The sequence below is a fragment of the Diabrotica undecimpunctata genome, chromosome 5, assembly GCF_040954645.1.
Source record: "Diabrotica undecimpunctata isolate CICGRU chromosome 5, icDiaUnde3, whole genome shotgun sequence".
In the NCBI taxonomy this organism is placed as follows: domain Eukaryota; kingdom Metazoa; phylum Arthropoda; class Insecta; order Coleoptera; family Chrysomelidae; genus Diabrotica; species Diabrotica undecimpunctata.
In genome coordinates this window covers 97,949,339-97,963,743 of record NC_092807.1, presented here as the reverse complement: position 1 = coordinate 97,963,743, position 14,405 = coordinate 97,949,339, and the positions used below count along the sequence as shown (strand labels likewise).

The 14,405-nt window shown below is 34.7% G+C and overlaps 1 protein-coding gene across 2 annotated transcripts in view; it reads right to left on the bottom strand.

Annotated features, from left to right (window-relative positions):
• The window catches only part of wge (BAH domain and coiled-coil containing protein winged eye), an 83,490-nt gene that overhangs the window by 31,105 nt on the left and 37,980 nt on the right, over nucleotides 1-14,405 (bottom strand). For both annotated transcript variants that reach the window (XM_072532313.1, XM_072532314.1), the window contains exons 10-12: nucleotides 12,231-12,750; nucleotides 9,860-10,064; nucleotides 7,571-7,819 (exon numbers count right to left, since the gene is read on the bottom strand). In XM_072532313.1, coding sequence (XP_072388414.1) covers nucleotides 7,571-7,819; nucleotides 9,860-10,064; nucleotides 12,231-12,750 — 974 coding nt within the window. The remainder of the gene's footprint in view (nucleotides 1-7,570; nucleotides 7,820-9,859; nucleotides 10,065-12,230; nucleotides 12,751-14,405) is intronic.

Sequence of the window (14,405 nt, the reverse complement as noted above, 5' to 3'; positions counted from 1 at the left end):
TGCATGTGTTTTTATTGCTTTGTGACAATTAATCACGGAAGTGATAAACAATTACGAATTTAATAATAATTAATAGGTTTAATAATTATTTTAGAATGAATAGGATTCAGTTTAAATATGTTTTAAATTTAATTTCACCTTCAGTTAAAAAACAAAATACTACATTTAACGAAGCCATACATATCAAACCAAAAAGTATTTTTAAAAAGAAGAGGTATCACTTCCGTGATCAATTGTCACAAAGCAATAAATACACATGCATAAATGACAAAATAGCCTCGAAAATTATTTTTTTAAATACTCTGTATCAAAATCAAACAAATTCCTAAATAAACAACAATGGGAAAACGACGGACATCTAATGCACATTATCCTTTCCAACCGGTTACGACTCGTTACGCAGCGTTACTGAACGGAAACGTTAAGTGTCTGAAACGCTATGTACCGGACAGTGTGCGTTGTTCATATTTAAAACCATTTAAATTATATTTTTCGGAAACTAAACGCTATGTGCTGGAAACGCAACGTGCACGATAATATGCCACGACCTTTAGAAGACACAGATTAAAGCAAAAATCTGGATTTTGGTTTCCTCAATCGGATTTCTAGTTTCGTGATTTAAATATCTTTATTTTAACTTCGATTACTTAATTCAAAACAATTTCGACTCAATTACCAGTTAAGCTTCTCTCAAACACCAATCCACCTGTTTTTCTTTTCATTCAAAAATGACATGCCTTATAGCTACAGCTCTTTTTGTCACTGTCAAATCGTGACTATGAGTATCGTTTCGTCTCTGAGAAGTCTCAATATACGCTTTTCTGGAGAAGACTTGGTTTGTTTCCTGAATATTCGTCATGTTTAGTAGGCAATTTTTAGTACCCGTTTTCTCAATTTTTACATTTTCGTCTAGATACAGTATTGTGCGAATTAATGGAATCATCGTTACATTTTTCAATATTAACAGTTGACAACACTGTCCACACATTTATAACTGACCAAGCATCGAAAACATAACCTTACTTTTCTCTGAATTTTATATCAGGGTGTTTTAGGACATTTCCCACTACGTTTGAGCTATTTTGTGTTGTTTTCGGTAATGTTTGTTTCGTTTAACTCCATCATGAATATTACGCCTAGGAAGGGTGAAAGGATTATCACGTTAAGTGAACACCCTTCTATGTCACAAAGAGAAATCGCAACAACGTGTGGAGTGAGTCAGTGGCTAGTAAGCAAGATTTTGAAGCGTAAACGAGAAACGGGATCAATGGATGTGAAAATGTTAAGAAAATGCGAAAGAAAGAGAAAAACAACAGCAGCACATGAAAGATTTTTACTGCGAAAGAGCAAATTGGACCCAAGAAAAACAAGCCAACAGCTCCAACAAGATTTAGCAGCATCGGGTGTAGTGATTCATGACTCGACTGTTCGGAAAACAATTTTGGAGAATGGTAGAAGGGCAATGCGTCCACAGAAAAAAACAGCTTCTAACTGAACGAATGGAGAAACAAGGGCTATTGTGACTGTAGACGACTGGAGAACAGTCCTATTTACAGGTGAAACTCACTTTATAGTTCAGGGTCAACGGTCGAAATTCTTCAGGAAGTCTGACAAGGAAAACCTTAAACCATCTCGTATTGATCAAACCGTAAAACATCCAGTCAAAAAAATGTTTTGTGGATGTTTTTCAAACATAGGGGTTGGATCTTTGGTACTAATCGAAGCCGCGATGAACAGCCAAAGATACAAATCCATGTTGGAACAGTGTTTGGATACAGAACTCCACAAATGTCAGCCCCAGGGAGGAGCGATTCTTCAACACGACTCTGCTCCCTATTACAAGTCAAATTAAATGATATAATTTTTCAAAAATAAGAAGATTAATGTTTTAGATGGATCCTCGATGCCGGACTCGGGAAGAACAGGAGCAGGATATGTCTCAACGTTCTTCAAATGCTCTATAGCTGTGGGTGCCCCTCTCACCAACTACGACGGCGAAATTGCTGCTATACACGAAGCTGCAAAAAATCTTGAGAATTTCCAACACCTCCAAAAAGTTGCCTTCTTCATCAACTGCCAAGCCGCAATCTTCGCCCTGTCGACAAATCGATACACCGACTGTGCCAAAACAATATCTTGCCGCGTGCAACTATCGAACTTGATGGAAAAAGGGTGGCTGATTACTGTACAATGGATCCCTAGTCATGTCGGTGTTGAAGGAAATGAAGCGGCGGATGAACTTGCAAAAGAAGGCACTACTCTTCCACAGCCCCCTAGCTTCCAATCGTACACATCAGCAAAGTCCACCATTAGAAGAGGAATCAAAGCGAAGATAAAAGAGCAGCAAATACAAGCCGGTGCTGGAAAATCTTGGGCCCACCTAATAGAGTCACCAATCCCTCGCAACTTGCCGACACCCATTAGTGTAGCCGTGTTCAGAACAACTACGGGGCATGACTACCTGGCCTCCCATCTACATCGCATCGGCGTCCGCGAAAATGACAACTGTCCACTATGTGATCAGCCCCAGATGGATGCTGCTCACCTTCCAGAGTGCCCAGCCCTGAAAACAGACCCACCCGAGGAGGATGAAGATCGCCTACGAGAAACGGCTCGTCTATACTGGTCAGCGCGCCACCAAATGGCTAACATGCCAAGGGTGGGCGTTGGCTAGGAAGTAAGTAAGTAAATGTTTTAGATTGGCCCGATTCGCCAGACCTCAACCCCATTAAAAATTTATGGGCCATTTGCAAAGCTAGACTGCGAAAAATTTACTGCACTTCAAAAATAAAAATGATTGAAGCGGTCATTTAGGTTTCGTTTTGAGATGAAAGGATATCTGGGAACTGCCATAAGCTCGTAGAATCTATGCCAAAACGGGTAAAAATAGTAATTGCAGCCAAAGGAGAACATATTTCCTAATAAATGATGTAAGTTTATCTTTATAGTTTATAGTTTTGTCAACATATAATTTTTTTCTAAATAAAGTGTTTTTTGTTCATCAAAACATCCTGATTCCATTAATTCGCACAGTACTTTTGTTCTTAATTAGATTAATCATTACTTCTTTTAGAACCATTTCATCGCGTGTATCTATTGTGAATCTTGATAGTACTAGTAAGTTTTTCACTTACTTTTTCGTAGATTTCATCCTGTTTTTTCAGCTTAGTTTAAGTAGTTTTTTTTTTCCTTTAATTATTTCTTCAAAATGTTGTTTTCGTCCTTTAGATCCTTCACTTCTGCTTTGAATACATTGTCGCCTATTCGCATTTGCTTCAATTCAATCTCAACATCAACCGGTAATTCACTACAGGGTTTGTTATGAATGTTGAATCCTTTTGAAACGTTTAAATAGCTATAATGACTATCTGTTTTTCCTGTTTTGTTCGTCCTCAACTACTTGCATTTCCTATACGTAGACGTTAGTGACTTTGGACGTATGAGAATCTATATCCAACCTCAGGATAGCGGAGAGGTAACTGATACTAATTTTTATTAAGTTGCAGTTTCCTATCAGCACCTTGGAGGTCAAGCTAAACAGATTTTAGTTCTTATTCTAGTTAGTCAAGATTATTCTATAACTGAATATACAACTTATTATGTTGGTGTGCTTAGATATTCTTATATAATTTACGGTTTGAAAATTTACCTTGAAAAATACACTGTACTTGCGGTAATTTCGGGAAAATTTCAGATGAAATGCTAATGCGAGTTTGGTTTTAAACCACCTCCGGGAAGATGTAAAATTTATAGTTCACAAAAAATTTGATCTATCTGCATATTAATATAAAATAGAAATTATGCAATCAGAGAACATTAACAACATATTAAAAAAGGTACACGTGCAGGATCACTCCGCAAAAATGTTAAAATCCACTTTTTTTACTGTTTGCGGATACAAACTACGGACATGGTATAAGACAGACACTCAGAGATTAGAAATTTGGAGAAGAAAATCTACGGAGAATATAGAGAAATACAAATAAGTGAAATGTGGACAGCATAAAGAATGATGGCTAGAGCATATAGAAAGACATTATGGCACTGATTTATATATATATATATATATATATATATATATATATATATATATATATATATATATATATATATATATATATATATACAGAGTATTTAACAAGGTATGACCATTTTTATTTCGAAGTCCCTATGAAATCAACACCATGTATATAAAGAAGTAATGCATAAACAATAATTTATTTTATATAAGGTAAACAATATATTGTAGTTTTTAAATTAAGTTTAATTGAAATCATTGACTAAAATTTGTATGCAGGATGAATTACAAAACGAAATTACGATTTTCACAATTTTTTTAAATGGATCACCCATACCTTTTCATTTTTATACAGCATTCCCTATACCTAAACTCATTATTTTCCGAGACATTTTTAGTTTTCTTCAAATTTCCGGAATACATTCAATTTTGTAATTAGAAATAAGTATTGAGTATTGAGTGATAATATAACAAAATTATTTTTATTCAGTAATTAACAAAAAATATACACTATAATGGTAAAAACCACCGTAATGGTAGAATGGACTATAGATATACGGACTTAATTTCCAATATATATGATCAAGCAACAACATCCATCAAAATAGTTGAACAAACGGTGCCCATTAAGATACGGCGAGGAGTGAGACAGGGTGACACTATATCACCCAAACTATTCAATCAAGCTTTGGAAGACGTTATGAGGAAATTACAATGGGAAAACGGGGTATTAACATAAATGACCAATACTTGAATCACTTAAGATATGCAGACGACATTGTATTAATAACAGATAAAAGGGAAGAATTGCAAAATATGATGGATGAGTTAAATAGCGAATCAACAAAAATAGGTCCACAAATGAATTATAATAAAACGAAAATTATGATCAACCAACCAGAACACTTAATAATTACAATTGCACAAACAACTATAAAAAAAATAAAAGAATATGTATATTTGGGACAACTAATTAAATTAAACAAAGAAAACCAGACCGCAGAAATAAAGATAAGGATACGGATGGCTTGGGTATCCTTCGGAAAACTTTCATATATACTAAAAAATAGAAAATACCCCCAATATTTAAAAACAAGAGTCTTCAACCAATGTATACTACCCGTTCTCACCTACGGTTCTCCAACTAGGACGTTTACAAAGGAAAACATGGAAAAATAGCAAAGACCCAAAGAGCCATGGAAAGGCAAATGCTGAACATCAGGCTATCAGACAAGAAAAGAAATACTTGGATCCGCAACAAAACAAAAATGACCGATGTATTAACGCAGATACCAAAACTTAAGTGGAAGTTCGTTGGACATACCATAAGACAGAAAGACGACAGATGGAATAAGATGATTATACACTGGAGACCATATAGTTACAAACGAAAAGGAGGAAGGCCACAAATGCGATGGTTAGATGACTTGAAGAAACACGCAGGCCCTAAGTGGATACAAACTGCCTACAATAGAGAGACGTGGAAGAAGGAAGAAGAGGCCTTTGTCCAAAATTGGACAGCAAGAGCTGTATAGATAGATAGATACACCATAATAATATGTAATGAATGTAACAATGTGATATTAAGGAAATAAGTCAAAAGTTAATGTTCAAAATGTCCACCTTCAACGTCTTATACAAGTTTGTAACCGATATTCAAATGACCGAGCCACATTTCTTAACATTTGTAAGTCAATTTTAGTAAGTCATCTGGCGTTTTTGGAAGCTTCTGGTATACAAGATCTTTTATATAGCCCCACCTGAAAAAGTCAATTTTGGAGAATTCCGGTGATCGCGGTGGCCCAAACAGTTGGTCCTCCTCTGCCTATCCACCTCTCAGGAAAGTTATTATTTAGATGATTATTTAGAAAATCCAGATATATGGCACCATTCACACGACCGTCAAAAAAATGTGGGCCAATCACATAATTGCCAACAATATCATCCCAAACATTTATAGACCACCTAGTTTGACTATGACTTTAACAAAATAGGGATTGCTTGATGCATAGTAATGAAAATTAAGCCGATTCACAGTTCCATTTTTGTGAAATGTAGCCACATCTCTAAAAAGTCGAAAAAAATTGGTCTCTTTGCACTTGCAGCTGACACCATTGACAAAAAGCTAATCTGCATTGATAATCATGGACTGTCAATTCTTGTATACGGTAAGGATGCAGTTTATGTTTAAGAAGCATTTTTGCCGCCGAAGTTTGACTAATGTCATGTTGACGTGAAATTTCACGAGTGCTGACGTGGGGATCTTCAGTAGTAGCTATCAGTACATCATATTCCTTTTCTTCAATTAGAACAGTTTTGGTTCTCTCATTTTTTTTTTTTTTTTCATATACCTACAACTGACCCAGTGCGAACAAAACGATCCATTAATTTTTCAAAAGCTCTTGTGTTTGGCTTCCTCCGTTTAGAATATCGCTCGTGATACATTCTGGATGCAAGTAGCAATTTCTCGAATTTTCTCCTAATGTCCAGATCCTATCTGTTAACTCTTCTACAGAAAAATCCATTTTAAACAATAAAGACAAGCCACACCGACCGATGTCAGATTGAAAACTACCATTTTCAAAGCCTACTATTTTACCTTTGTAACTGACACAAATGGCCTTTTATTTATTAATAACTGCGCAACACAATCCGCAGTTAGGAATGTTTTATTAACAAATTCCTGGCTTAGAATACTGTTGATATAACAGTCTAAAAATTGTTAAATCAATTGTACATTGTTTTGCTTTCTGTTTTGTGTGAGTTATTTATTGAATATAAATAATCTTGTTATTTTATTATACAAAACACATTATCTTGTAGGAATCTTAGGAATCTTTGTTAGTTACTTATGGTATAAAAAATTTTTGTTATATTATCACTCAATACTCAATACTTATTTCTACTTACAAAAATTGAATCCATTTCAGAAATTTGAAGAAAACTAAAACTATCTCGGAAAGTAAGGAGTTTAGGTATAGGGAATGATTTAATTTAAAACCTACAGTACATTGTTTACTTTATTATATAAAATAAATAATTGCTTATGCATTACTTCTTTATATACATGGTGTTGATTTCATAGGGATTTCGAAATAAAAATGGTCATGACTTGTGAAATACTCTGTATAGTAATGCAAAACCCAATACTATAAGAACAAGAATTATGAGAAGAAAATAAATTTGAAAAAATATATAGGGTGTTCCATTTAAAAAATTGTATGTTTGCTATACCAAGCAGTTATTAATCACCCTGTAGAATTTCACACATTTTCAAGTATAGAGAATATCATTGCCTACATTTTTTCTAAATAAGTTTTTTAATATCTTGTACCACAATGGAATTATTGACCAATGTCGCACTAAAAACTCACCCTGTATATATAAATAGAACCTTTTTTATTTCCTGGGTTTGACGGTCTGTTGTAAATAACAATACTTAACTATTGCTTAAACGTTTCGGCTATTTGACATTGTCAATAAGTACTTTATTTATTTATAGCACTTTATTAAAAATTCACGGTCAAGAAATAACAAACTAATAATACTCACCGCATCTCTCAGTATTTCTTCTCTTGACATGATATGCGGCCTATTTCCCCTTTCTCCGTCTAAAACTATCGAATACACATCTGGAGGTTCGATGGCATTCAAATGTCCGGCGTAGAAAAGTCCTCCCATTGCTGTAAGAACTCTTAATTTGTCCACTGTCAATAATTCTGCCGTCAAAACACATCTTTTGTCGTCTTCTGTTGTGGTATCTTTTTCTTCATCGCATGCCGCGTTATTCATTACGACATTCTGAAAACAATGATTTAAAAAATACATACCCAAGGTTCCTATTAGTCTAAGATCCCACTGCAGAATCACTACGTTCATAACCTAGTTAATCAAACTCACATTTTTACATAGATTTAAAATTAGGAGAATACATTGATAATAAGTTGCCAGTCAAAAAGTGGCGGCATTTTTCTTTTAATTCAACTAATAATAATTAATTTTTAAACAAAAATTTTATTTCGTTCATTTATTTTTTTAAAAATACGCTGCTTATGATATACATGCACGTTTTTTCATCAACTTAAAGCTAATTTTTTTCTTAATAAGATGAAATGAGGCTGCCTGAAAAAAAAATGGTCGCAAATTACAGTTGCCAGCAGTTAAGTGTCAGTTATATGAGTTTTTAAAGCATGCGTCGATAGATATATACATAATAATATACATATTATCATTTGTCAAACCAGTGTCGTTGCACGGTAACTTTATTTCACTTTATCCTTGATACTTTGCATTTTTAGTACCTTCTTCTTCTTCTTGATGTGCCTATCCGTTACAAATGCTGGCGATAATCATGGCAATCTTTACCTTATCTGCAGCAGCGCGAAAATGGTGCACAAATGTTGTATTGAACCAGATTCTGAGGTTCTTTAACCAAGATGTTCTTCTTCTTCCTGGATCTCGTTTTCCAAATATTTTTCCTTGCGAGATAGCTTGAACGAGGGCATATCTGGATTCACTTCGCATATGTCCGAAGAACTGTATTTTTCGAGATTTGATGGTGGACAGTACCCCTCGGTTCTTATTCATTCTTCTGAGGAGCTCCTCATTTGTGACTCGGTCTGTCCACGGGATCTTAAGTTTTCTCCGATATAGCCACATCTCAAATGCTTCCAGTTTTCTGCATATATATTCGTACAAGGTCCACGATTCAACACCCTAAATAAGGATAGAGAAGACGTAACATCGCAGCATTCTTACTTTTGTATCAAGAGAGAGGTTGTGACTCTTGAAGAAAGCCCCCATCCGATTGAAGGTAGATCTAGCTTTTCCGATGCGTGCTCTAATCTCCTGGTTGTTGGTCCATTCTTCATTTATTATGGTGTTGAGGTAGTTGTAGTGCGTCACTCTTTCTACAGGGGATTGGTTGACGTAGAGTTCTTAACCTTTATATTGAGTCCCTATTGTTGACTGTAATACGTGATTTGTTCATAAGAACTTGTAGGTCTTCTAAGTTGTCAGCAAATACTATGGTGTCATCTGCATATCTGATGTTTAGCCGGTAACCATTTCGTAGAATACCTTTTTCAGTTTCGTGCAAAGCTTCGATAAATATTCTTTCAGAGTACAGATTGAAGATAAGAAAATCATGATTTTCACATAATCAGTGTGTTCACCTTCAACTTTGAGATTTGCTGTCTGATTCCAGTAAAGATTTCTAATTATTTTCACATCTTGGTTGTTAATTCCTGTTTCTTTTAGTATTTGCATCATCTTGACGTGCTGTACTCAATCAAACGCTTTCTCGTAATCAACCAGACATGCGTATACGTCGCAGTTGACGTCTCTGCATCTCTGAAATAAGACTTGTACTGAGAACTCTGTAGTACCAACAACAGTTGCGAACCCGAATTGGTTGGGGAAAATTTGACCTTCACACATCTTATAGATCCTCTTTTGAATTATCTTTAGGAAAATTTTTTAGCAGCTGGCAACCCTAATTTGCGACAATTTTTTCTCACTCAACCTTATATCATCATATTTCAAGATGAAGATCAAGAAAAAATTTAGCTTTAATTTTATAGAAAAAACATGAATATACGTCATGAGCAGTGTATTTTATTTAATATATAAATGAACGAAATAAATTTTTTTCACAAATTGAATTAACAATATTTGCGGCCACTTTTTGACTAGCAACTTATTATCGATGTATTCTTCTAAATTTAAATGTATGTGAAAATGTGAGCTTGATTAACTACGTTATGAACGTAGTGATCCTGCAATGGAATCTTGTACTATAAGATATTATTTTTTTGAAAACATGTTCTTGGCTACACTTACCTTATTGTTTACGAGGACCGTATCGTCCACAATGGAGTCCTCCACCTCTTCGTCCTCCTGTCCAGATTCACGATCTTCAACCGGTTTAAAAGTGGCTTCTGCTTTTAGTTTGGGTTTAATTTTGGAAGTTTTTAAATCACTACACAGCTTACTTTTTTTCTTCGATTTCTTGTGTTTTAGTACTATTACCGGTTCCTCCTCATAACTAAAAATGTATTTTGAAATATTGAACACTTAAAAAATAACATTAAATACACGACAATCAACGAAAAACTCAAAAATTAATAGCCGCGAATTAATAATCAATAAGCGGCAGTAAACTAACGACGCCATCTAGGAAAGAAATCTGAACTACCACCATTTAGATAACTATCTGTCAGATAGGACAATATTTATCTGGAGGTGAAAAGACCGGCGCTTTCATGCAAGAAGTTAATTATTTTAAAAATTTAATTTTTAATCCTTTTGAAAATTTTGTTTATCCTAAAAAAATGGCTGCGAATTTGGTGATCGGTAAAAAATATAATACAAAACTCGAGCTTTCTCAACAAATAAATTGCCAAACGATTTTTCGCAAAAAGTTCAGCGACTCTCCAAAAGTGACTTATGTGTTATGAAGGTTGTACTGTAGCATTTTATATTGAAGTCCCCTCGTATATGTGATATATTGAGGTCCCCTTATATATGTTTGAGAGATCTAAGAATGTTTTTGATGTAATTTTGTTCCTATCGTACGTGTTGGAACCCAAATGTTTTCAATTCTTTCTTAGCGTCGAAAAGTGATATAAATCATTTTAGAGTTGTTTATTATTTTAAAGATGTGTACTTTCTCAGCATTTTCTTTTAATGTTTTATTCGAAGTCGCCTTATAATTTTGGTACGTCGTAGAAATGGAATCTTCTGCGTTTTAATTCCTGTCAAGTGTTTGTTTATTTTCAACTTATATGAACGAATTTTTAAATTCGTCATTCATGCTTGGGTCGCTGTAGGTGCAAGTGTAGATCAAATTCTTACTTGGTTCGCTGTGTGGATTACAAGTATGGATCCGCAAATTCACCGTCGAATTTGTGTTTTCCTGTTTTTGGTCCCTTTGTGTACAACTATGAAGCAGTGAAGCCTTAAGTAGTTAGTGTATCCTAATAGTTGGGGGATTTGTGCAGTACACTGATGAAATTTTGAAGCAGTATATAAGATGTCCCACCAGTTTTGTTGTCATTTTCCTGTTTGATCCAACTCCATCTACCTCAGATCTTCGTTTCAGATTATGGAAATGGTTTTCTGTTGTTCCAGTAAGTTCCTGTTTGATTTTCAGAAGTTTGAGTGCAAAATTACTAGTGAAAAATCAAGGTAACATTTAATGTTTTAAATTTTAAAGTAAAGACAGACATTTTTTTGCTAAAGTAATAATTGCTTTCATTGTTTAAAAGGATAATTTTTTTATTTGTAAAAATTTTTATATTTACCACAGTTTATACGTCAGTATCATTAGTAAGTTTTTGTAGCATCTCCTGAGTTTGTAAATCAGTAGAACGCATGTGGGTTTTTTGTATTTTGCGACTATTGTGGTAATATTTTGTATTTTTTTGAGCATTCTTGTGTTCTCTGTTTTGTAACTGTTTGTGGTAAGACACAATAAATGTTAAATTTTGTTTTTTTAACATTTTGTTTATTCCTTTTTAACTAACCCTTTTTGAGTTTTAGTTGAAAAAGATATGTTTTTTAAGTTTAATAATTATATCTCCAGTTACAACTAGCTGTTGTGATGGTTATAATTAGGCACCTCAAAGTGGCGCTCTATATAAATTACTAGAGGTGTTTCCTGTTTCTTTCTGTTTTGTTTGTCCCAAGAGATTTGTATAAGTACCCCTTTATTTCATTTTTGTGTAGTTGCCCCAATCCAACCCCCTTGTCTTTTACTTATCCACGACCCCAGCTCTCCTACCCAAACCTGAGTGCCGTTCGCATATGTTTCGATTATTTTGCTTGCCCTTCTCCACCCCCAGTAGTTTCTTCCCCCAATTTTCTACCCCTTGTATTAATGCCCCGTGTGGTAGGCAAAATATTTCGATACAGTACAACAGATTAAAATATTCTGTTGCCGTCCTAGCCTTAAATAGGAGAAAGACAGAAAAAATGAAGTGGAGTGATTGTAGATGTAATTGATTGGATCCCCGTCGCATGGGACGGGCAAACTCACTAGTCAATAATAAAACACCGAGAAACAGAATCAATTACCTAAAATCTAGAATGAAGAATCGAGACTTACCAATAAACAACGAAAAACAAACACTCAAAAGTAAACGATTAATGAAATTACGTACTGTTGGTTCTGAATTAATATAGAAGGCTATTAACAAAAAGTTTTAGTTACCTGGGAAGTGTTCCATCGTCGTAACTCTTGTTCTGCAACCTAAACTTCTCTTTAGCAGCAATGAAGTATCCTATCAGACTATTTTTCGGCTTCTTAGCAACGATTGTTTCGGTAGCTGCTCCTTGTTCCTTGGAAAAAGGCATTAATTTTCTAGGTCTTCCGACTTTTCGTTTTTTAGAAGCGGAGTGTTTCTCGGGTGACGAATCGAAATCTGTCTGGTTAATTTGATGCTTAAAGTCTAATTTAGGCGTTTCGCCGATAGTCGGTTTTAGTAGTTTTAAAAAATTGTTGTTCAATTTGGATGGTTGGTCGAAGACCGGCGACGAGATCATACTTCTATCAAAATCAGCAGACTTCGATCGAAAATGTTTCTTTAGGAATTTCAGCTTTTTAGGCTCTGCTTTTAGTGGTTCTTCTGTGTTCTCTGAAAGATCACACACTTTTGGAATCTTAATATTAATATTAAGATTCACGTCTGTCTCTTTTTCTGTAAAAAAGTTGTTTGTCCAAGTTGACTCGTCTAAAAAAAAGTTATTGTTAATCAATTATTAGCAATAATGTCGGACTATTAAAAAAATAGTTCTTTAATATCTTTCAGTGCAGTGTACTTGTATACAAGTATTTACGATCCGCGCTACTAATGACGTATAATAAATAGACTCAGTGAATGCTGTAAAAATTGCCGTTAAAATGAATACCTCATGAATATCACAATAAAGTGACGTTGTGTTTGCATATTGTAGAGCAAGAGTAGCAGAGATGCAGAAATGGATTGCAAGGAGTAAAAACGTACCCTGGAACAGATATCGGATCTGATCACAATCCCGTAGTAGGAAAATTGAAAATTAAGCTTAAGAAAATTAAAAGAAAATCCTAAAGAAAATTGATATAAACAGCTTAAAACAACCTAACGTTAAACTAAAAGTAACAGAAAAAATTAAATGAGGCAATAGCGGATATCACGGCAAGATACAACCGGCCAGTATAAAACACAAATGGAAAAAAAGCTATCGTAACCACCACCAAGTCTCTGATCGCTTCCCACAAGTACAAAAAGAAGAAGTGCATGACTGACGAAATATTATCAATGATGGACGACCGACAAAGACCGAACCAAACATCAGCAGATTAACCAACAAATCCAAAAAAATGTCGCAAAGCTAAAGAACACTAGACAGGTGTGCAGAAATGGAGAAATTGGAAGAAAAACATGACCACTTTAACATACATAAATTCGTTAAAGAAGTGACAGGTCATACAAAACCTTGCAGTTTTAACAGTATTGTGAAGGACAATAAATTAATTACTGATCCCAAGGATCTACTTCAACATTGGAGAAACTACACACAGCAACTATACTCAGACAACACTAGAAGAAACTCTGAATGTGAATATAAAAGTGAACTCTCCCCAAAATATTGAAGTCAGAAGTTGTAAGGGCAATCGAACAGAGCAAATGGGGAAAAGCACCAGGCCCAGACGACATTTACATAGAGGTTCTAACAATGTTGAGTGAAGATGATATAGACGCCTTGGTAGATCTTTTTAATAGAATTTATGGACCCGGTCAAATACCACAGGATTGGCTTTAATCAACCTTTATACCAATCCCAAAAACAGTTACAACCAATTCAGAATGAACAGCTTATTAAGCCAGGTCCTAAAACTCTTCTTAAAGATAATTCACACAAGAATATACAACAGATGTGAAAGAGACATTAGCCCCACACAGTTCAGTTTCAGACAATGATTTAGCACAAGAGAAGCACTTTATAACTTAACTGTCTTACTTCAGAAATGCAGAGATCAGCAAAAAGATGTGTTCCTATGCTTTATAGATTACCAGAAAGCGTTCGATTGTGTTAATCATTCAGAATTAGTAAGATTGCTCCAGGATCGTTCTATAGATGAGAATGACCTGAAAATCATAAAGAACCTTTATATGAATCAAGGGCATCTGTGAGAGTAGGACTAGGATCTACATCATATTTCTCAATCGAAAAAGGTGTAGGGCAGGGTTGTGTCCTGTCACCCCTACTTTTTAATCTTTACTCTGAAACGATTTTCGATAGAGAAGTAAGTGACACTGAAGATGGAATCAAAATCAACGGACAGACTATTATTAATCTTCGCTATGCTGATGATACAGTCATAATAGCTAATAGCCAAGAAGCG